Source organism: Syngnathus typhle, linkage group LG9, assembly GCF_033458585.1.
Source record: "Syngnathus typhle isolate RoL2023-S1 ecotype Sweden linkage group LG9, RoL_Styp_1.0, whole genome shotgun sequence".
Classification (NCBI taxonomy): Eukaryota; Metazoa; Chordata; class Actinopteri; order Syngnathiformes; family Syngnathidae; genus Syngnathus; species Syngnathus typhle.
In genome coordinates, this window is record NC_083746.1 from 5,579,712 (window position 1) to 5,603,472 (window position 23,761).

Consider the following 23,761-nt stretch of genomic DNA (forward strand, 5'->3'; position numbering starts at 1 on the left):
ACAGTGTCTACGAACACCCCCATGCTCGGCGTCATACGGTTTGATGGGCACCGCTGGCAGCGGCGACGTTTATGTCTGTACCATCTAATCGGTGACAGCAAAATTAATTACATTTGCACGTTTTCAGTGGATTAAATTAGCCGTTGGAACATGATTTTGGGGAGGTGTGTTGAGGCGCAACACTATTTATTTATTTATTTATTTATTTATTTATTTATTTATTTATTTATTTATTTATTTATTTATTTATTTATTTATTTATTTATTTATTTATTTATTTATTTATTTATTTATTTATTTATTTCAGTATGTGCTGCCCTGTCAGTCTCATTTGCCCTTCAGAACCTGTAGTGCTGACCAAAGTAATTTAAGCCCTATTGGCCATGGGTTCGTTTTCTTTCACCAATCAGATGACAAATTAACCCCTACAGTGCCAACCAGGGCCATTATTTGATCTTCTGTTTGGTTGGTCAGAAAGCTTAGAACCAACTTTGACTCGCAAAACACGTCTGTAGCGATCTTGTACACATCAATCAATATTTCTGTTGCCTATGAAGAATTTATATTTCTTGTATTCATCTCATGTTGGAAAATTATTGATTGTCAACTGCTCCTGATGATGTACCGGACAAGGTTGCTTGTGATTATATGATATATTTCATAATTGCGACATGTTAGTGGTGGATTCAATCAGGAAAATCCCCACTGAACGATCAGGTACCAAACGTGTATGCCAAAGCAACATTTAGCATCAAACTCTTTTTTAGACAATTATAGGCCTGAAAAAATATGAACCAAAGATACTGTAGGATTAAAGTCAAATGATCTTAATCATAGAGAAAACATTCCAGTGCCCATCCTATTTATTACCTAAGACCAAAGTTAAAAAAAATAGTTGTAAACAATTTATGAAAACAGCAAGAATCTGAACTGGCCAGGGGCAGATTCCCCAGGACATAAACACGGACACACACAACATGACTGCACAACCTCACATTAAAGTGTAATGTAACGCTGATTCTCGTTTAAAAAGCTGTCTCGACATGAAAGCAGATCTTAAGTAATAATAGTGTACATTTAACTCAATCCGCAACATGTGGCAAGGTAATGCTTATCTCAGGGTCTGTCTAGGTTCCTCAGTAGGTGCGGCTGTTTTGATTGGAGTGGAAATGGGCTTAGTTAACAGTGTGTGAAAAATCGGTAATTAGACTAAAGACTTGTTTTCACGTTCCTGTGGGAAAAAGGAGGAGGTGCCTATTCGGGATGTTGTGTTTATTTGTTCCAAGTGGATAGCGAGTGGAGGTCATTATTTGAGAAATTAAAACGAGTCCCCTACCTGTCTGTGATGGCACACGTGTCAAAGTGAAGGTGGTTGAAGTTTCCCAGCATGCCTTGCTGCACATGGCTGAGGTTCACTGGATGGCCGTTGATGAAGATGAGCTGCATGCAGCCCTGGAAGTTCGGAGACGGACAGTCGGCAGTGGGACAGCCTGGAAGGAAAAGACATGTTTTATTTGCGCTGAAGACATTTTCACCATAATATCACATGGAGGCCTACTTCCGGGTGGCAGAAGATGGAGCCTTGAATGATTTTAGCTGATGTTACTTTGAATGTGACATGTCAGATGAGATGCAACTTTCTTGGAATGGAAGCTTTAATTGACATTTCAGCAGGTAAATTGATTTTTAGCTGGGATTAATGGCAGATGTCTTTTATCATGAGAAACGTAAACCGCTAACCATTGGCGAAGCTCCAAGTCAACTCCTCTGGAAATGCCCGACTTTGACTCACCACTGCCTCCATTTTTTGTCAGTTTTCGTCATGCTGCATGTGCTCCATACTAGTTTGCCTTCAATGATCTTTTGTTCCATTTTTCTGACTCTTATTTTGCTCCAAGAGCCCCAAGGTCAGTAGCAGTCACTCACAACAAAGGTACCCTGGAGCTTTTTGTTGACTAATGTTTTGAAAAGGTCTATGCAGAGGGGAGTTAAAAAACAAAAAGCCTCATGCACACCAACCTCCAAAGTAAAAGTTGCCTCTGGATTCAAGCGCGGCCGACAGTTCGATCTCAGACGGCGGCTCGCTGTCCACCGTCAGACGAATGAGGAAATTGCTCATCTCCAGACTCACGGAATGCCACAATCCATCATTGACTGTGTAATCTGCAAGGGAACCAATGAGATGGCAGCCAAAGAGTTATTTCTTCTGTCTTTCCGCTCCTCAAGGCGGCAACGAGCGTACGGCAATTGATGTTATTTCCAGGGCACTCTTTTACAAGCTGATTAAATTCTGTTTGCGTGTCACCTTTCCGCTCACCTGGCGAGACCTCCTCTGACCCGCGGCCGGAGTCGTGCAGGGTCAGCTGCAGCCGGCCATCGTGGATCCGCAACTCTGATCTCCGGGGCCTGGAGCCGAGCGGCGCCGACAGCAGTAGCCCCTCGGTGTTCCACGTGCGGAAGTGGAAGCGGGCGGAGAAGCCCCCGGTGGCAGACGCCCCCGTTGCCGCTGACGGAAGTGTCAGGAAGCTGCTGTTGGCGCTCAGGAAGGTACAAGCCGCCAGCTGGGGCTGCGAGCACGAGAAGGTCACGTTGCCCTGGAGTGTGACACAGGCACCAATTTACGCCTCTTTTTAGGACAGCGTGTCTCATGTGAGACTGAATTCTATTTGTATGGAAATCAAGTTGACATGCTCGGGCACGGAACATATGGCTAAAGAACCGCCTGTGAAACCTTTCTCTCACCCGGACCAAAATAATTAAACTCCACTTTCAGTGAATCAGCTTTGATACAAGGTCTGACACATTTGAAACATCATAAATCCGAGACTTTTGCCGGGGTAGTCTTATTCCCGTTTGGGAAGTCAGTTGGATTTCTCTCACTCACCATATAATTAAGATCCAACTGTTGCGGTGCAATAGCAGACAGTAGAGTTGTACGCCTTTGGTGCAAAATCGTGACACTTTTATGTCATCATAAATCTAAGATTTATTGTGGATTATTATTATTCCCTTTTGTGAAGTCTGGTGGATACGCAGCGTACTCAGTGGGCTGTATGGACAATAGATTATTCACTGCATGCTAGTGCTACACCAGCCAGGTCGGCATTTTATATACAGATCTCTTTGCAAAATGACATAAAATTTGCTTGAAATAATTTTTTTCAACTGTCATTCTTAACATTTGTTCACCTCCCAATGTGATGTCTTTCCCCCATCCAAAGAACAGTTACATCTTTTTTTTTTTTATAGCTACCAAATATAGATAAAAGGCTCTGATGATACTAACTCATATCCTAAGTGATGGATAAAACATTCAAATGAAATTAAAGCACTTTATGAAGAATTTATTTTAATCGTCCATCAAGACTGAAGCATGATTATCTTTGTAAAAGCTGACATTTTGACAGATCTCTTGTTCTCTAATGTAGTTAATCGGTTTTACGAATCCAACTCTGATCTTTTCTGGTAACACCATCTCATTTAAAGCGGTCAAATCTCCCGCTAATTTGCCAAAATGGTTTGTCCAGGTGCAGTCCTCACAAGCACAACACCTTCGTCATTCTCAGAACGTGCTAATATCCTCCAAGGTGGGGTGAAAAATATCTAGCAAATAATTTCAGGGTAAGCAGAGGCCTCTTTATAATTGCTGCTAACAGAGCACAACAAAAACCAAATAACCTTTTATTGAAATCATAAGAGCACTCTTTGTTGACGAACCGGAAAGTTGTCTACTAGCCAGATAGACAAAAAAAAAAACACAAATACACCGAGACATGATATTTTTGTTCAGTGACATTCTAGCTATCATTACATTGTGGCCGGGGAACTTCCTTCACTCAACTGCATATTGGGCGTCGGGAAGAAGCCTTCAATTGTAAAATACAAATAAAACCATATTTTTGGCCGTACAGAGAAACGAGTCAACTGGGAGAGACATAAAAGTCACATAGTTCCCTGGAGCATAAACATGGACGCACATAACACCGCAACGTCAGTCTGCTGAAACGGTAATCATCATCAAAGAAGCCATCTTCACATAACGTAAGATCATCTGTAATACTGTGCAGGGAAGTCGTTCAAGTGAGTCTCCACATTTTGATTCATCTGAGAGATTTTCTTTTCCCTTGCTTGCTGCTGTTGTGCTTAATGGACTCATCAGAACACTCTCTAATGACCATGTATTAACAATAGCATCTATAAAAAGTGAGAAAATTATATTTATCTTTTTTGTTTAGTTTCTTTTCCCAAGAGAAACTAAGAATGTGGAGAGATTTTTTTTGAATAATATAAAAGCCAACCTGTAGGTGCTGCTGTTTTGGTTAGCAAGAATTGAAATGATCCTCAGCAGGTAACTCATTCCAATTTTAAACAGTTCCCCCATATCTTTATAAAACATTTTGGACAAAACATCCCAAGGATCTATAGCATGTCAAATTCCAGGTCCACAGGCCTCTACGCAATTTTCACGCCTCTGTGTAAAAAAAAATCGATAAATAGCATGAAATCAGCCCACTAAACATGTTTGAACGGATCTGCAATTAGCAGTTTTCAACGACACATGAGACATTGATAGCAAAAAGCCAAAAGTGATAATTGCAATAACAGCAATGCATGTTGAGTATTAATTACTAACACACCCAAATAAGTATTTCTAAACAGTGTGATGAAAAGCCAATAACACACAAGTACAAATTCTACAATGCATCCTTTAAGCATTTGGGTTAGGGTGACTGGGTGACCAAGCTACCGTATCCAGCTCACTTTGATATGGAAGAGCAGCGGTACAACTCAAAGCCCCGCCTACGTGATCAAACGTCTCAGCCTATCCCTAAGGGAGAGCCCGGTAACCCCGTGGAGGAAACTCATTTCGGCTGCTTGTATCTGTGATCTTGTTCTTTCGGCCATGGCCAACAGTTCGTAAAGACAGGTGAGGGTAGGAACAAAGATCAGCCGGTAAATGTAGAAACTCGCTTGTCAGCTCCTTTTTCATCATGACAATCTGATACGGAACTCAAACATTTTTGGGTGTGTGGGTGGAGTTAAATCAGGAAAACGCTTGTTGGTGGTTTATCCTTGTTTTTCAAGAATTTTTGTAGTAAAAAAAAAAAAAAAAGTGATATAAATGCATGCTCACATGTCAAGTGGCGTCAAGGTTGTATTCTGATTAGCACTTCCCAGAAAGTCACCTGAATGATATCAGTAAAACTCTCGACACTTACATGAAAAACCTCACGGAAGTGACTTTAAAATCCCTCCAGATGGGCCAAAAATGACATCATTTATTGCCCATGGAGTCAAATGAGTTAAATTTAAACTGGGGTTCAACCTGCACAGTGCAAGCAGGCACCATGTTCGGGACAGGGCGAGCGGCGGCCGTGGAGTGGGCCGAGGCCTTATCGCCGCCCGCAGGGCAGTGCAGAGCAATCACAGCTCCTTGACTCGCAATGAGATTCCCCTCCATCAACCTCAGGGAGATTGTCCCATTGAAATTCCATTACAGCTCCCATCATGGCAGCTGCTCTCTCTCTCTCTCCGCCTCCCTGCTTTTGTTGTCAGTAAAGGTCTTTTAATGCCCCAATCACACTTTAAAGGGTGAGGGTTGGTGAGGGCGAGATTTTGTGCGAAGGTTTTCAGGGGTTACTGTCTGATTATCGGACACTCCAAATCTCTTCATCGCGTTGGAAATGATGGCCGCTTTATGGATTTCTCCATCCAATTTTCTTCCTGGAATTTCTTTAATGACAAATCTTCACCATCACAAATCGATGTTTGGCAAATGAGTTTGAAATAATAATAATAATAATAATAATAATAATAATAATAATAATAATAATAATAATAATAATAATAATAATAATATTCATCATAATATTCATCATAATAATAATAATATTCATAATAATAATAATAATGGGAACAACAAAAACAATTAAATATTTGCAGGAATTTTTTTTCCCAAACTTACCACGGTGTGTATCTGTGGTTTGCGTCGTTTGGCCAGATCGATGATATTGATACCATTGTAGTAAAGGTTCTCCATGCATCCATGGAAGTTCTTCCTGAGGAACGTGCCGGGTTTTCCAGGAAGCGGGATTCCACCGAAGCTCAGCTGTGACAAAGATATGGTAAAGAAATGCTTTGATTTGGGCTTTTGGGGTTGAGGGCAAAACTGGAGAGAAGGGTTTAACAGAAGAGGCGGAGGATCCTCCGACTGATCACATGCATGTTTAAAAACTCACTTTTAAGATTTTCCGAGTTATTACAAGTCGCTTTCCCCTAAAGACAACACCCGAAAAGGCGTTCCAAGAACTTAACTGAAAGCTCAACACTTCCGAACTCATATCTCTAAAACTGCGGAATGCAAGCCAAGCTCACTTAGACGTTGCGGCTCCCTGCAAAACAAATCCCACGGCCGTTTGGCAAAGGCTTTCCGGGAAGGCTGTTCCCGTTCCAGCGTCTGATTATTAATGGGATGGAGTATGTGGTCATTAAAAGGTAAGGTTTTCAGGAATTGAGCCATTACTTATGCCCGCCAGTTCTTGCGCGGCGTGCCCGCTTGAAACGTCTCTTTTTAACAGTTGAGATTTTATCAGCTTTGGCCCGCTAATTAATGCTAGCTGCATGAGTTGAAAGCATTATGTCCGGCTGACTACTTTTAAAAGCAGGAGGCTTTAAAGGGATCCTGAATATGCACTCGGCCGGCCGCATGCATTATGCAGAAGGAGCATGGAGGTGTTCAATCCATACTTTATACATTTCCTCCACTATTAAATGTTGGGCTTTTATTATTTCTTTTTTTTTTGTCTCTGCGGTGCCAGAGAGGTAAGACCAAGCACTTCTCACATGCGTGGTGTTTCCACTGCTCTGCTTACGGGATAAATGTATCAAGTGCACTCCATTTTACAAACCGATTCGGGCCACTTGATGCTAATTTGCTCACCTCATAGTCCACCTCCAGCGAGTAGGCCTCCCCTTGGGTTTGGAAGTGGTGAGTGTGGGCGTCCACTGTGAGGTTGACGTGCTTGTTGAAGCGCTCCACGTGCACGGCGTGCCAATGCTGGTCATCCAAAAGACTGCCCACCGTGACGGCAATGCGGGGGGCGCTCAACCTCGGACGGCTGTCGTCTGGGAAAACAGCAGGGGGGGTTGGTAGGTAAGTCCAAAATGTGCGAGTGAGGTCGGGAGCCCCCATGACACCAACTCGTGAATTATATGTGAGCAATTAGATCATGTAAAAACAAACATTCTAAAAGATTTGTTGTTTTAATGACCTTTTTCCACAGGTGGTAGGAGGTACAGTGTTGGTCTTAATTAGGGTTACAAATTATGGTTCTGGTTTTGCAGAGAAATCTCCCTGCGGTGAGACACTTACTGTCCAATTTTTTTTTTTTCATGCTTCTATTTTATTTCATTTCTTAATTGTGTGTTCATCCGTATCCAAGTATATAGATGTGAACAAAAAATGTTGCCTGCTGTGATGTGAGACAAATTGTCAAAATTGTGATGGATCAATAGTGTGTGTGTTTGGGACATCGCCCTATCAACGCGATGTTTATTTGGCCTATCCCAAAAAAATGTTAACTTGACAAATTGCACTGTACGATACGCATTGATTTAGCCATCAAGCCAATTTTGAAAATGATTGGTAAATTGGAGCTTATCCCAGTTGAATTTGGGCAAAACAGTTTGCCAGCCAATTGCAGTCTATATCGATGAATGAAGTATATATGTAAATATATAAATGTATGTAGAAATATTAATCCAAATTAATCCAATATACGCTGCTGTTTAATTTGTGTTGCACTCCACTCAGAGAATCAAATCTGACACACTTAAGCATGCAAGGGGGGGATATCAGAATGAAGAGGTGCACAAACAGTGCCTTGCTCAAGGGCACCTCGACAATATCTAGGAAGCACACTCCCATCTATCAAACATATAGGTGGAATATTTTTTGACCGCTGTGAGACTCGATTTAAACCCTACGGTTCCAAAGCGCAAATCCTTCCAGATGAGACAGGATAGTGGTGTCGCCGCTGGTCAAAACATCATGACAATATCATATCCAGAGTTACCTTGCAATTCCCATTTCACAAATATGTCACTTTTGCCTTATGGAGCCTTATAAAAAGACAGAAGAATACATACAGTGCTTAACAAATTGAACCAGTCATTTAAATCAACAGCAATACGCAAATGCACGGTTATTAAATCATTCACTCCCATTGACGAGAGTAGACGTCAAAGATTTGTATTGGGGATGAGTTAATGTTTTGGTATGAGTTACCGTTCCATTACCGTACATTCGAGCGTATTTAAATATGTTTTAATGTGTTTTCAACATATTTTTACTCCACATTGGAAGCTCCCCACTTTTGTATTTTATAAAGGAAAACACAAAACTGCCACTTTGCTCACAAAATGTAAAAGACAGAATATGTCTCCATACAGCAGGTGGCAAATGGTATTCAAGTCTTCCTTTCGGTTTAAAGCACAAAACATGCATCACCTAAGTTGAGGTAGAGGTCCAGTTTCCCCCGATGGAGCTCCAGAGTGATGTAGTCGCCTCTCTGGCCCTCTCCGTGCAGCAAAACCCCGTTAGCCTGCTGACTCTTAAACAGCAGCGAGATGACATCTTTCACGGTGGACATGGACTTTTGGTTAAATCGATACAGCAAGGAGCTTCTGCCATCAAAGTCAGCCACGTAGGATTCTGAGAGGGGGGGGGGGTGTTTGGGGAGAACAGAGCAATGCTTGCATCAGTGTGACGGCGCACAAAAACATGACAATGAGATGTGGACTGCGCCTGCAGTCAAAATGATCTCAGTTGGAAATTCATCCAGACATTGTTATTTTTAAAGATCATGAACGATTTTAAGAATTCAACATGTGGCTCGAGAAGGCCCATTTTCATGGCATTTAGTCTTAACTGTGTAAAATAGTTGCGTGTGTATCTGTGCAAAACTTTCCCATTGTCTCAGAGAAAAAAAAAAAAAACTATTTTAGTGTCAGAATGCCCGCATGGTCCACTACAGTGTGGCCTGTGAAAAATGATTCCAATATGCAGTGGCTGTGGGGCAAACGAATCGGTCATTATCTGTGTTAATGTTCATGTCTCCCTTGAGGCGGGGGGGCATGCAGTCTCAGGACCCGCCGCTTATCTCCTGAAGGGGCACAATAGCGCGGAAAGCAACATGACACACTTCGCGAAAAAAGCACAACTTGTTCCTCAACCGTGTGCTTTAACTCTGCAGGCCCCTTGTTTGTTTTATACCACTCCTGTTTGTTTTGTGATCTGTGAAGCACTTTGTGTTGCCTGGAGCACTACGGTGTGCTCCATAAATACAAACTAATGCTATGCAAGCGACTGCGCCTGTGGCTCGCCACAGTCGTCTTTCTCCGCAGAGGCGCGAGAATAAAAACATACGCTAAAAAAAACCGCAATAAACGTAATATTTTCTAACAAGCTGTTTCTTTACACGTCCAAAGAAACTAATCAGAGTAACTGGCTTGGATGAAGTTAGTCCCGCTTCCAGGGGAGTCCTAATTACAGCAATTACGATGAATCAAATAAAAAACAGGACCGCATGACTGCACAGGTACACCTAACATCAATATCTTGATATAGACATCAAATTTCTACTGTTTATCCTGTTCAGTGTTGCGGGAAAACTGGAGTCTATCCCAGATGACTGTGGGCGGACAACATCCTGGATTGATCGCCAGGCCAAAAAGTAGATGCACCATTTTAGTCCACTTGTGTAGCGTAGCCAGGGACGAAATATTAATAGTGCAATACAAACGTCAATTTGATTCCATTTATTCTGTTCAGGGTTGCGGCGAAGCTGGAGTACAGCCCGAGTGATTGTGGGATTGGTCACCAAAATACATTGGGGGGTTGCGATCGGAGTGTTTGGAGTTACTAAAATCGGTTGTGAACAATTTTCAATGAGTTTGAGTGTTTATGTTTACTTGCTACAGTAATGATGATAAATCAGGGTAACTCATTTTTCATCCTTTTTTTCTCTCAACAGTTTTTTAAAAAAGTATATGCATTGGGAATACCAGCCTCCCTGATGGCAAGCAGATTTTTTTTTTTTATTGAATATAGCACAGTTTTTGTTTTTTTTAAAGTTTTTTTTTCCAAGTTAGTTAGATGTTGTCATTTAAGCAGAGGGGGAAACACTAGAAAAAGCCAAACTTTGTCAGGGTTTCTACTTTATGGACCTGAAGTTGATACGTCTGCATTTAGAAAGCAACTTTATGCATCTCTAATGTTAGTATTTCCAAAATATTCAGTTGGTACTTTCAAAGTCTTGGAGTAATTACATTTACAATCTATAATGAAAATTTGAAAACAAATTAAATCCTCCATTTTACCTGAAGGAGTCATTACGCATTTGTACATAATTTTATAACATCTCCATTTGTGGAATAAATTCATTCAAATAGAATTATTCATTATTCCACCCTGTACACACCATATTTCAATTACAAAAAGACACATTTTTCAATAACGAGTGCAAATTTCATTACTCTGACGAGTAGAGGAGCCACAGGAGGGACTGCCCCAAATCTTAAAACGAGCACACGCAAGCCCTGACAAAACAAGACAACCTGGATTCTATTTTTCCATTTGGAAGCAATTACAAAACATTCATTGAAACATTTTCACAAACAGGTCTTATAACAGCAAAATGACTTGGTTGTTTAATATTACACCTGATGGGTTTGTTTTCAGGCAGTCCGGAGACCCAACTGTTTGTATACAAGCAATTGAAGTCTCTTTTTTTTATTTTTTGTTCCCTTTACAGGTAATCTGATGCCAACCGCTGTTGGTCTTTGTTTGATAACGGTCTCTGCAGTTGAGCCCACTGTAGGGTGTTCAATAATAACAACAATACGCTCACAATAAAAATGACATTTCAATTCACAAATGTCTTCCTTCACATTGTGGCGGGTGAGAAGAGCATCTCATCCTCTCTCATCATTTGTACGCCTCATCGTTCATAGAGTGTACAATCGATTGGCGGCGAAGCAGCATTTTGGCCGTCACCTTTACGTAATCCTTCTTGTGAGAAACGTCACGCTCTAACGTGGCAACGCGAGCCGCGCATGACAATGTGACTGCGGATGAGCTCTGCTAAACCGACCGTTCTTATTTTCCTTTGAAGGCTGAACCTGATCATCTGAAGAATACGACGGCGACGGCGGCGGCAACAATGGCGAGACAGCGTTTATGTTTGCCTAACACTGACGGCGATGTGTGTGCGAAGCAGCCGGACGCCATAAAACTGCTCACTGTGACATTGTCCGCCACGCTCACTGCTTTTAATTGCACCATTTTCGAGTGAATCCCTAGGAAGTGTTTTTTTTAACCACTGTGGAAAACTGTTATCATGTGAACTCATGGGATACTTCATTAAGTATACCTGCATTCATAAAAGGCAGAAATGCCTTCACTGGGATTCTAATGGCAAATTTTTAGATACTAATTTAACATCATTGGTTGGAGTTTATGACTATGCTGCATCACACTGAAAGCTTTTCATTGTACATAAACAAAGGAAGTAAAATATTAAATAATCCGTTGCATTGCACAGCAGGCTCAAGTTAACATGCACAGTGCACTTCCTCGAGGAGCTTATCAATCTCCTGTCACACAGCAGACCTCATTTGTTTAAAGCGTGTCAGGTATGTCAATAGTATGTGGCGCCTGACGCAATGCAGGCTGAAGGAACTCTCAAGATGATTTCAGGGTGAGGCCTTAATTGCGTTGTTCCCATTTCCTTGCTATCTTGTAACTTGCAGCAAAGATAAGATGAGAGTTTTTAAAATCCAGAATTAAAAGGCAAGCATTAGCATAGTTGCTGGTTTAGCAGCGGATTTCAGCGTCGGAGAACATCTCACCGGAGGGCATTAGGCACATTGATTAAATGTGCCTAATAATTGATTCAAAAGGAATCGTTCAGTGTGTTTGCAGAATTGGCAGATGGCTCCGTGCCATGCTGGGCGTTTTGGCGGGGCAAGGAAATGTTGGTTTTGGTATGCAGACAGATCAACAGCAAATGGTACTTACTATAGGAACAGCCGTAGACTTCCACTCTGAGGCCTATCCAGCCGCTCGGATTCCAGTCGAGGGGGACGAATCGAAGGAAACGGGCTCTTACAGCGTGGGAGAGTTTGTTCTGGATGACACCTTCCGAATTGATATTCCCGACAAACGCCTGTGGGAATCAGAAGCAAGATGTGACAAATTATCAATATTAAAGATGGCAACTGTTTTGAGGATTGACAAGATACTTTATGCTAGGTATGTCTTTCACAAAACACTTTTTGTCGACGTCCATTTTTTTTAACTTTACCATGTAAAAATCATCTGGCAAATATCCACGGTAGTTGGGGACCATCATTGTAATGTACAATAAATAAGATTTGACACCTCCAGTGTAGTGATCCACACATTTATAATTGATGATATTTATACATAATATTTCTTGTTTTTACACAACTAATATACCTACAAATTTAATGTTCAATACACTTCTAGTGTTAAACATTTTATGATATTTAATCATCTATGCAACTCCAATGTAGCATATATACATCATATTTTATGTTCCGTATTAACATCGTATTTAATGTTCTCATTTGCCATGTACACTTAATATTTAATGGTCTTTACAGCCGTAGCATATTTACACCATATTTAATGTTTATATACAAAATTTTAAATGTGTCACTAATCACATCATGTACCGCCAATGAGCCAGCAGAGGATGAATATGTTAAATAAAGTTCAAATATTAACAGACACCGAGACTAACCAGAGGAAGAGGTCTTTCCTCCTGTCTTTGAATGACATACAAACATAAGAATCATCATGTGGACGGAAATAGCTTTTCATGTGTGTCCACCGGAAAAAAAAAAAAAAAAAAAGGCATTCTCACATTGGGTAGCGAAACACGTCAGAGGGTATTTGTGAAGCATCATTTGTCATTTTCTTTTTCAGCTCCCAACAAAGCCAAAGGGAGATGCTGTAGACTGGCAAACAGAGAGCGACTGAGGGAGAGAAACAATGGAGTCTCTCCAAAGACTAATGATGCTGCTAAGTGATTCTAGCCAGGTGACATATTCAATCAAAAAGGAATCATGCCGCAAAGCAAAGAGTCGCAAAGGATAGATCTTTACTTGTGGCATTTGTAACGAGTTCACAGTCAAGATATGGACAGAAATGTTGGCTTGCTTTGCTGTCTGCTAGCAAACACAGAAGCAGGCCGCCTGCGGGACGCTGCAGAGCCGCGGCATCATTAAACTCGACGGCTGCTTCTCGGAAGATAATCTTGGGCCCGTGTGCACCCGTTAAGGGTGAGACTGGCACTTTGGCCAAGGAGGAATAAGTCTTTTCTCAAAACGGAGACCTAATGTGTTGATTTGTACCGCGACACCGTCGTTTAATTTGGCAAAACGCTCCGAAAAGCTTGGCTGCTCATTTCATCCTCTGTCAAAACACAAACACTTTCATAGCGCTTATCTTTTTTCCCGCAGCCCCCGGCACCATTACGTTTATGACAGGGAATAAGTCAGCGTATAATAAGTCTGCTTGAAAACAGGTGAGAGCATATCAACCCAAGCAGGTTGACTTCAGTATAGTAAAGCGCTAAAGGGTAGCAGAAATACTCAATATGCATCGTACTGTTTTTTTAAAGCCGTAGTACAGAACGGCAAAGTAAAACAAATAAAAACGTAAATAAAATGGATAAATAAATAAACAAGAATAATGGAAAAAAGAGGAAGAAGAATAGCAAGCCTTTAATAGTGATGTCCAACATATCTTGATCAGTGTTTTCACTCTCTAGAATCCATCTGACAGAAGTGCGCAGTGGATTAACTGAAACATTGATCAAGTCATTCTCTGATCCAGATGCACTGCACATAAATCTAAGCATCAAATTACAAAAAGCAGTGGAGCAGGTAGGCATGACAACACTAACAAACATGTGACTTGCACTGGAGCTTCTCGAGGATCTCTGTAACAGCCTCGTGCCGTCATTATAAACCACTTGGAGTTTTCTGATATTTCCTGGCTCATAACAACACTACAGCTGGGCAGCATAGAAAAACACATAAAATACTATAGAGTGAGATCTTGACAAATACGAGCACATCCGACATAAACGGCAAAATATATTTGCTTGACGGTACAGTTTCCGAGACTGCCATAGACCCAAATACTATGTTATTTTGCTGCACTCACTGGGTGTGATTGTCTGGCTTCTCTACTTCTAACGATCTTCCTCTTTTTATCATTATATGTCAGATCAAAATCACCAGTGTACTTTTGTGCCTATCTCAAAAGCTGCTGTAGGACAATGACTGAACGAAAGCAGGGAACTAAATACAAGCCAAGAGACAAGTCGCTGATGGAGCTGATTGGAGGACATATGGGACCAAGAACATGTGGATACAAAATCATAATGAGAGTCACTAAACAAGGACTACATAGCCAAACATCCCAAAACCCAAAATTGAAAATTCAGAACATAACCGACAACATTAGGTTCCATTTAAAATCAAAGGCAAATCTTAACCTCAATAGAAAACCATGAAGGGTTGCTTCATGAAGAAACCAAGGACCTACACTGGAGAAAGCAAGACCCTTACTATGAAGAAAACCTCACTAGCCTTAACCTTTGGAAAACCAAGGTGGCTTATTTGAACCAAAACTAACAGCAAAGCCAGGGAGGGCCTTGGAACCAACTCAACCATTTGAAGTGGGACCCCTCAAGCAGCATACAAAGGTCATGCCACTGAACAAAACATCTGAAGTCTAACATCTAGAAAGGCTGCTTGAGAAACAATCTAGGCCCTTGCCTCTAGAAAATCAAGATGAGTTCTCGCCATTGGCTAAGCAATCTAAGACCCAAGCCAGACTGAAAACCACTGAAGAAAAAGACCACGCTAGTGTGGAAAAATCATTGTTGCAGCAGTTAGCATTCGTCCTTGGGGTCCGAAGTCATATGTCAGACGACAGCGAGGCAATAAACAACCTCATAACCTTTTTTGTTCCAAGGGGAGCCTGAGTGTGTTGGGTCCATATTGAATTGTTTATTGTGTCTCTGGTGTAGGTGTGAAACAATGAGAAAGATAAAAGGCAGTTGAAGAGTTCAATGGGGAGAAAAAGTTTGGTGATGCATGAATTCAACAGACAAATATACAGAACGCGCTGTAACTATTTTTTTTCCGACGAATGTTGAAAATATCTCGCTTTCCGACGATACACGCATTCAACCAACTTTAATGATTCACTTCAATGTGTTATGCTATATTTGTCATTTCACCGTGATATCGCCATCTGTTCCTGCAAGTGGTCGCCTTGTGTGTGGGTGTCTTTTCAGTAGATTCCTTTTTGAGAACACAAAACGTGTGAAATCACACACCGCCGCCCGGGTACCGCTGGTGATAGCCAATTAGTACGACTTATGACTAATGTTATTACGTGCCCCCGTGGATTTTATTTTTTGCTTCATTCTTTCCTATTCAGGTCACATCATGGTACTGACGTGATGCATTACTATCGTCTAAGTAATTCATCACAAGTTGCGACAGGCTGATTTATTGTTTTCAGTGCTATCATTTGCAGTAGTTAAATTCTTTTTAGACCTGTGCTTCACGTGTGACCTTTGTCATTCAATTAAGAAGGTTTAGTTGTTTTTAAAGGGCGACTGCGACTAGCTGGCGACCAGTTTGGGATTTAGTCTGAAAATGACATCACTAAGGCAAACTCATTTTTTTCGCAGGCTGCATTGTAGTCATAGCTTCATTCGGAGGGACTGTCAACCCAAGTGAATGTATGAGCACCTCATATTATATACAGTAAAAGCGACAAAACAAAGTGACAAATAACTCGTTTTCAAATCAGACGAGTAAAAACTGGTCAAATATTTAAAAAACAAAAGATATTATTAAAAGTGAAGACAATTTACAATTCTAGTAATGACACATGAATTTGATGCACAATTTGTCTTCGCGGGCCACATAAAATGATATGGCGGGGCGTATCTGGCCCCGGGGCCTTGAGTTTGACACCTGTGGCCTAAGGGCTCAGCTTTCGAGCATAACAAGACCAAACCCAGAAAACAGTTGAGCTGTGACAGTTATCCTGATCATAGGTGTTGTGATGTCATTTTTAGTCAACCACAAATAACAAAATGGCCGCCCCATACATGAGTAAAAACGGGTGGATTTTTTTGGCTCAATTCATATTCCACATGCGCAATATTAATCAAAATGTTGTGTTTAGACAAACAAAGGCGTACAGAACATATTGTAAAGAGCATTTTGGTCTTGACTTCTCCGTCGGAATGGCTAACTTCCTTTTACACTTGTATATTTGAATACATTGCTTCTACATTTCATAAAGGGAAGTTTAACCTTCAAATTGATTACTTCGATTTCCTTTTTTAATTATATTATATATTATATAAGCTTCGGTATCTACACAAATGAAAAGGATTGTGTTTGACCTTAAATCCTCTGCCGTGGCTTATTTCCCTCCAGCAATGCATTGGAAACACCACAGTATATTTCAAAAGCCTTATTTGATGTTTTCACTCTAATGGTGGTTTAGTGTTAGCTACTGTATAGAGGTTCTCTAGGGAAATGTGTGCACGTAGTGATTTGACTCCCGGCAAGGTCGTGAAATCCCAGCTCTCGAGCTCCCTCCGGCTCTTTTAAGTGGCCAGTGACGTGTTGGAACATAGTCTGGCGTCAATCACAGCCCGCAGACGGGGTTCGCTCCCGGATGAATTTGTCCAAATAAATAAAAACTGGAAAACGGGACACTTGAGAGCTCATCTCCAGAGAGGGAGAGAGGGGGGGGGGGGGCTGTTAATGAGGATGGAAGCTGTCCCACAGTGACACACGCACAAATAGAAATAATGAAGTCACTGCGGGGTTACGTCTGTTTATGCACCCCAATTCTGTGGAAAAATATTTGGCCGTCTTTCGTTTTGTTTTGTTTTTTTTCACACTTGGCCGCAACAACCAGACTGCATGTATGGAGGCATCAGGAACCCATTCTGTGAAAACAGCTTTGTTCCCTTTTGTCTGGCTTTGAAACAATAAAAATTTGGGAAGAACATGTACTGTATTCGGGCAAGTATGTTTTATTAAGGGCAGAAATATTAGTCCTTGGCCGAAAGTTCGACCGATTTAAATTCCGGGCATCATACCTGAACCAAGTTGTCAACTTAAGTTCCAAATCAGCTATCAATGCAAAATTACCTGCAATATTTGGTCTTCATAAAGACAGTTAAATTATTATTAGCCAATTTAGCTAACATGTACAAATAACTGTAAATTTGATACTATAATAATATAATGTTAATAACTTCGAATATGGTCAATTTCATATCTTAGTGTCAATCAAAACTCTTTTACGCTTCAAACAACTTCTATTATCGGTTGCAGCGCCACCTAGTGCCAACAGGAAGTGGCCAAAAATGATGTACATGTACGATAAACATCTGCTAATTGGGGAATTATTGTTCTACATAATCAGACAATTTAGTAAAAATAAAGATGCTGTTAAATTTAAAATGTTACCAGCATTTTACACCAAAAAAAGAGGCGGCTTATGCTCAGATGGACTTGTCTGGGGTGTGCTTGTGTTGCAGTAAAATGCTAATGACTCATTGTTGTTAAGTGCAATAGTTTGGTGCCTGCATTGCAGTTATTCCAACAGAGTGGTTCATTAGCTTTTTCACATTTCCCATTGGGGAGAAGAGTGGAAAAGACAGGCTTAATAATTACTCCAATAATAAAAAGACACAGAGGAGGAGGGAAACATTCAGCCTACCTACCTGACATTGTGCTTATTCTCTTTAATTGCTTTTATGTTTTTTTGCTTTCACCCCAGTTGCAATTGCTGCTTAATGTTTTGCTATTAGGAAAAAAAAAAGTTCTTCTCTTTGAGTGTGTTCCATAAAAACAAGTTTACTAGTGAAGTCATTCTATTCTTCCTTAGCCTTTGTATAAATTCATTTTTTATGAGTTCCAAAATATTAGCATGTTTCACAGAAAAGCGATTCACGATACACTAGTAGTTCTCGAGCTTTTTCAGCGATAAACCACCAGTGAAATATGTTTTCAGCCAAGCCAGTGCAAAGAATTTTCGGTTCAGGGAAAAATCTTTTTTAAAACAAAGTGCTGTGCCATTATTGTCTGATTGATTAAACTTTGGAATTCCGTTTGTATGGTCTCTCTTGAACTATTTGGAATTCAAAATATAGAACTTAAACAAAAAAGATACAGATGGATACTTAACTTATATATATATTTCAATAGCTTGTCAAATCTGACCTGAATACCTAGATATGATTCTTTTTTGTGTATGAAGTAAAATAGATTATTCATCAACTTTCGTGCACTCAGGAGGACGGATCATATGAAGCGCCTTGCCTTTTTTTCTCTGGTGCCCCCCTCAGGACAAACTTAATCAATCAATCAAGCAGTGAAATAGCAAATTTTCCATGTCCTTGCTTTCAGTTTTTAAAGTGTGCCGGCGACGCATGCAGAAGGTTCGACCTTTAGCCTTTTTATGGAGCTAATTTTCCACAGAGATAATTTGGCTGGGCATTAGCGTAGAATAATTGATAAGCTCGGGCGCTCTCATTAGTGCCCTGCCGTTCACTTTCTGGCTGGCAGCCTCTTTACCTTTGAGCGCCTTGCTTAAAATGCCAGATGGACAGACACGATTTGGCGTCGGCCAAAAAGGTCTCGGAGAAGTCAGCGTGGGTGTTGAATGGATTTTAGGTAGATGATGTGTCGTTCATTTTTCACACGCATTACACAAACATTTAACAAGACTCGTGCGCAAACATCCATTTAAATTACATCCATTCGTCTGTTCTTTTTCAATTTTGTGGCTTGCGGTAACATTTTGACTTTTTAATGGCCAATTGAAAATGGAAAGAATGACTGATCCACAAATTTACATGTTCATTTGTCACAGTTTGTTCTCTAAAGTGATTCTATCAGAGGAGGGCTCGAAAACACTCACAAAAAAATCCGCTTAACCACTTTTCAGTCCGTTCCCTCAAAGTGAGACCGTGACGGAAAGAAGCCTGTGCGTACGATTCATGTTGGCAAGGCTGGCAAGGCTTTTTGTGCCTCGATGAGCGACACGCTGAGAGATCGTCGTGAGCAGTCACAGCTTCTTGGCCACATTGTCGCATCTCATATCATTAGTGGCGCTAACGGCAAAAGAAGCCTGACGTGTTGCATGGTTACGGCCGTCATGACCTGCTATCGCCTCTCATAAAAGCGATAGCGAGGTAGGCAGCTCTGCTGTGATCATGCCGTGATGTAACAGAGAGTTTTCCCGTGACGAAACACATTGGAAGCCGATGCACTGTTCTATTCTGGGATTTATCGAGTGTTTGAATAGCCACATTTGATTGACAGCTAAAGTTACCATTCACTGGTGTCAGTTTAGAACTAAGGCAAGAGAATGCAAAGTTGACAAGACAATTATGGACATTTTCTAACTCAGTAGGGCTGACCCCATTCCAGTCCATACATACTTATATCTATTTGTTCTGAAAACGTTAAAGTACGCTAAAATTCAAACATTTTCATAAAATGTGTTTGTTACGTTGGATATTGGTTGATTGTTGTGCCTTGAAATCGACCGATTAGCATACTACCCAATCATGAGAAAAAGTCATAGGAAAACTTGTAAAATCCTGTCATTGTTTGGCTAATGATGCAACAGCTATTTACAAAGTGGCTTTATGCATCTCCCTTTTTTTCGCAGGTTTCGTGGTGCTGCTCTGAATGGTGTAAATGGCCTCAGAAAATAGCCCCACTGTTGGCATATGTCATCCAGTCTTCATTCTATTCGTCCCAGTTATGTCAAAAGCTGTTAACAGGCTGGTAAATTGTTCTCCTGTGGCTTTTTTTCTACCTGTCAATCCAATTATCAGAGTGTGTAATTGCCCAATGGCGCCATGGCGAAATTAGCCTCTCCTTTGTCAGACAGATCAGGGTTTGATTTTTCGATCTTGTCAATATGTTTTGTGGAACCGATTTGGAGTGATTGTAACGCCTCTCATAATGGTGACTCTCAATTAGCTGTGCCGCATGGCGTCGTTAGCACAAAGGATTATTTTCGAAGTGTTTATGGATTAAAAGCAGCTTGATTTAGGTTAGCAACTAAAGTAGGCTTGCTATCTAAATGTCATCTTTCTTTTTTTTGCCACCAAAACCCGCAAAGGATGATTGATTTAGTTTCACACAGGCACAGGCATTACCACACTTTTTTGTTTGATTAAACAAAAAAGTTACATAAATAACCATATTCAATTACAAATTACATAAATAACCATTGAAAATGTGTTTTGATTAACACACACACACGTACACAACTTTTGGATGCTGCCACAGAGACCACGACCACCGAGGTGGACCGGGGACACCCGCCAGATCCCCGCTTCTGGGGAAACTGCAACATGACATCCCCACGGGCGGAGCTCCAAAAAGGAGACGCTGGAGTTAAAATTAGAACGACTAAAAGGCAAAAAAAATAAACAATAAAATTGGATTTAAAAAATGAATAAATGAAATAATAGAAACATGAATAAATAAATGAACAGATACATAAATGTGCAAATAAATAAAACAGAAATCAGTTAAAAGCTGGAAATAAATGAATAAATAAAAACATACATACATAAATAAATAAATCTGTTAAAAGCTAACCAAAGAAGTGAATCTTGAGCTTTCCTTTAAAAGCTGTCTCTATGTTTCCAATGCCCTCTGGCATTTGTTCCAGATGCAAGTTGTTTTTTTTCTATCTCCAGGAACGATTAAAAGGCCGATGCCAGAGGACCTCAGTTCCCGCGAGGCTTGGTATGAAAGAAGTATGTCAGACACTCTAGATGATCTTAAGACATTAAAAAAAAAACTACTAATGGAACCTTAAAATTTACCCTGAGACACGTAGGAGTGATCTTAAGAGCTAATATCCTCTGACCCTCTGGTGTCATAATTCTCAGTATTTTATTTCTATTGCTGACTTTTATGGCTGTAATGCACACTTTGAGATTTGCCTTCCAATGTCAATAAATCTATTCTTATTATTATTAGCAAACAGAGCTAATAACGCTATTTAATGCTGTACGAGAACAGATAACAATATGCAAGATCCTTTTCCAATCACTGACCTCAGTGCCATCGTCATAGCGATAGCGCCTCCACGCTCGCCCCGTGTCGCTATAGAAGAGCATGTACGTTCGGACCCAGTCCCAGCTGTCATAGCATCCTTGCGTGGCCACCGCTGTCACCTCCATCTGCTCCCTGAGGTCCAGCTGGAGCCACGGTTCCTTGTCGCTCGCCATTGGAGACCAGCCGCCGGCCCCTGACGGTAAAAATCAATGGAAACATTGATTTGGTCAACTCTTGTGGTTTTAAGCTGAGTCACTGCTCGCATTGTGTTGCAGTTGTTTCACGTCTTCACGTGTGGGAAATCAGATGGAACTTTCAAATGGTTTGATATGAAAAAGCAGCGAGCCGTTAAAAACATGACCACATTATGGGTATATTTTTTTGTTATAATATCAACGTGTTTTCTAATAATGTTGTTTCCCCAAACACAAAACTATGTGGCCAACAATATAATACCATGGGACAATTAAACATTTATTTGGGTTCACAGTCATAACTGCCCAATGAGGGAAGCCGTAATTACAAAGTGGTCCGTGACGAAAATGAGTTTGACACGCCTGCTCTTCTGTAATGAAAGCTTGATGGAGCGAGGTTCAAGTCAATGCGTGCCTTCACAGAAAACGCTTTCGCATGAAGAAAGGGATAGAGAGATAAAGTGACAATTTCATGTTTAAACAGCTGATTTTTCTTTTTTTCTGTTTCTAACATCTGGTCACAGCACAGCCACTCACCGTCTCTCCTGTGCAACTTGGCGTGGTGGGCGGCGTAGCTGACTGACGACTGCGACGAGCTCTGAAAGGATGAGCGCGGGAGTGCGGACACCAAAGGGCCGTTGCAATTATCTGCCGGGGAACAACAACAAGAGAGTGACAACAGTGACTTTTATTTTTAGTCACATGTAAACAATGCAAATGAGCTGGGATGGAACTAATGAGATGCGAAAAAACGTCCTAATTTGGCTGTATTAGAATAAAGCTTTGATTTATTTTTTTTCTGGCACATTTCCATATATGGACTGCACAACACCGAGATTTTAATCACGCTCATGACAATGATGCCCTTAATACATGAGACGAGCAACTTTGCTCTGTTTTTTTGTCAACATCCCCCAACAATGGCAAATGGGCTCACATCTTGACTTGTACAACAAAAAAGTTAACAACGGTGACGGATTTTCATTAGGTCATGAAGGGGGTGAAAAAGAAATACTTTCCAAACCAGCATTCCGGAAAACACAGAGTTCAATGTTACAGCTTCCACTGTTATTGATTTTTGCATCCATGCATCAGTCCTCCCTCCGTGTCGAGCCGCACTGTTTTCCCGGACATTTTTCCCCCTGACTGCAGATTCCTCCACTTTGGAGCTTGAGGGTAGAAAATGCAGGAAGTTGCGAGCGCTGGAACACGTCGGTGCAAAGTGCGTCTTTACCTGTCGGCATTGCAGCTTTGAAAGCGAGGATTAGAGAAAATGACAAGGCTGCCTCACTTATCCAGCTCTCAGATGCTTCAAACAGTCTATTAACCCATGCAGTGACCCTTCAAACGAGACACAAAACGCTCCCTCGGAGTATACGTGTGTGTGCGCGAGTGTGCACATTAGCGTCCCATGTTGCAATGCAACAGGCGGGGAGCTGTTTCAGTCTGGCCATTCAAACCTGTCAATCCCACCCGCATTTACCGCCCTCATGATGCTTCCTAAAACCTCCCATCATGATGAGAGCAGCCAGTGGAACAACAGCAGCCACTTCCCAGCTCGGATTAACTGAGTTGTTGCATTCAAGCCCGGACTGGCAGAGTGTAATGAAAACTGGCGCCAGTTTGATTACAATCATCGCTCCATCACAGCGTGCCTGAGAGGCCTTTGCCTCTAGGCTACAAAAAGCTGTATTAGTCTTGGTCAAGTTCATTTCTTTTTTTTATTTCCTTCCCAGCAACAGGCCGTCCATCTGATGAACAACGTGGACAGCGTGTGTCTCCGTTGCATTTCGGAGCGTCCCGCCGCATTCCGGCTGACCCGGTTTGATTGCGCGGGCTCGCCGAGAGATTTTACCGCTAATCCCGATTTCCAAGTGTGACTAAAGTGGATCAAGCCGTCTTATCCCAGGACTCAAATTGTTGGCGGGGCGGCAAGCGCACTCGCAGATGTTCATTGGCGAGGGGGAGAAATGAGAACGCTGGCATGGCATCTTGACACAGCACAGCCGGGGTTATTATGCAAGAGCTGGGCTGGTAATCTGTCAAAAGTATCCTGGGTCCCACTTTTGATCCTCCTGCTGGAATAGCCTCTCTGTCTTATCTGGCTTTCCATTTGTTTTCAACTCTTCCTAAAGTCTTGGCTGAGCTTCATGTCTGTGCTGCTATGGCTAATACCTTAAAAAGGGGAACATATAGGACGTGAAATTGTCTCTTTGGATTCAACAGCTGAGCGCATGCTCGACAGCAATATGATGACCGAGCAGCAGTTTTGGGAATAATTTGAGTGAATACGTGGAGGATTCACATGGACATTGATCCTTTTATTTAAAAGAAAGCAT

The 23,761-nt window shown here is 41.2% G+C and overlaps 1 protein-coding gene across 2 annotated transcripts in view; it reads right to left on the reverse strand.

Annotated features, from left to right (window-relative positions):
- The window catches only part of LOC133160158 (contactin-associated protein-like 5), a 63,586-nt gene that overhangs the window by 25,394 nt on the left and 14,431 nt on the right, over window positions 1–23,761 (reverse strand). The window contains exons 1-10 of one of the 2 annotated variants that reach the window (XM_061287770.1): window positions 22,657–22,830; window positions 21,960–22,591; window positions 21,228–21,421; window positions 12,080–12,227; window positions 8,510–8,713; window positions 6,941–7,125; window positions 5,966–6,109; window positions 2,318–2,594; window positions 2,020–2,163; window positions 1,337–1,490 (exon numbers count right to left, since the gene is read on the reverse strand). In XM_061287770.1, the coding sequence (XP_061143754.1) occupies window positions 1,337–1,490; window positions 2,020–2,163; window positions 2,318–2,594; window positions 5,966–6,109; window positions 6,941–7,125; window positions 8,510–8,713; window positions 12,080–12,227; window positions 21,228–21,401 (1,430 nt within the window). In that variant the 5' untranslated portion in view covers window positions 21,402–21,421; window positions 21,960–22,591; window positions 22,657–22,830. Of the gene's footprint in view, window positions 1–1,336; window positions 1,491–2,019; window positions 2,164–2,317; window positions 2,595–5,965; window positions 6,110–6,940; window positions 7,126–8,509; window positions 8,714–12,079; window positions 12,228–21,227; window positions 21,422–21,959; window positions 22,592–22,656; window positions 22,831–23,761 lie in introns of those variants that run through there. The other variant, XM_061287769.1, reaches the window with a different exon arrangement.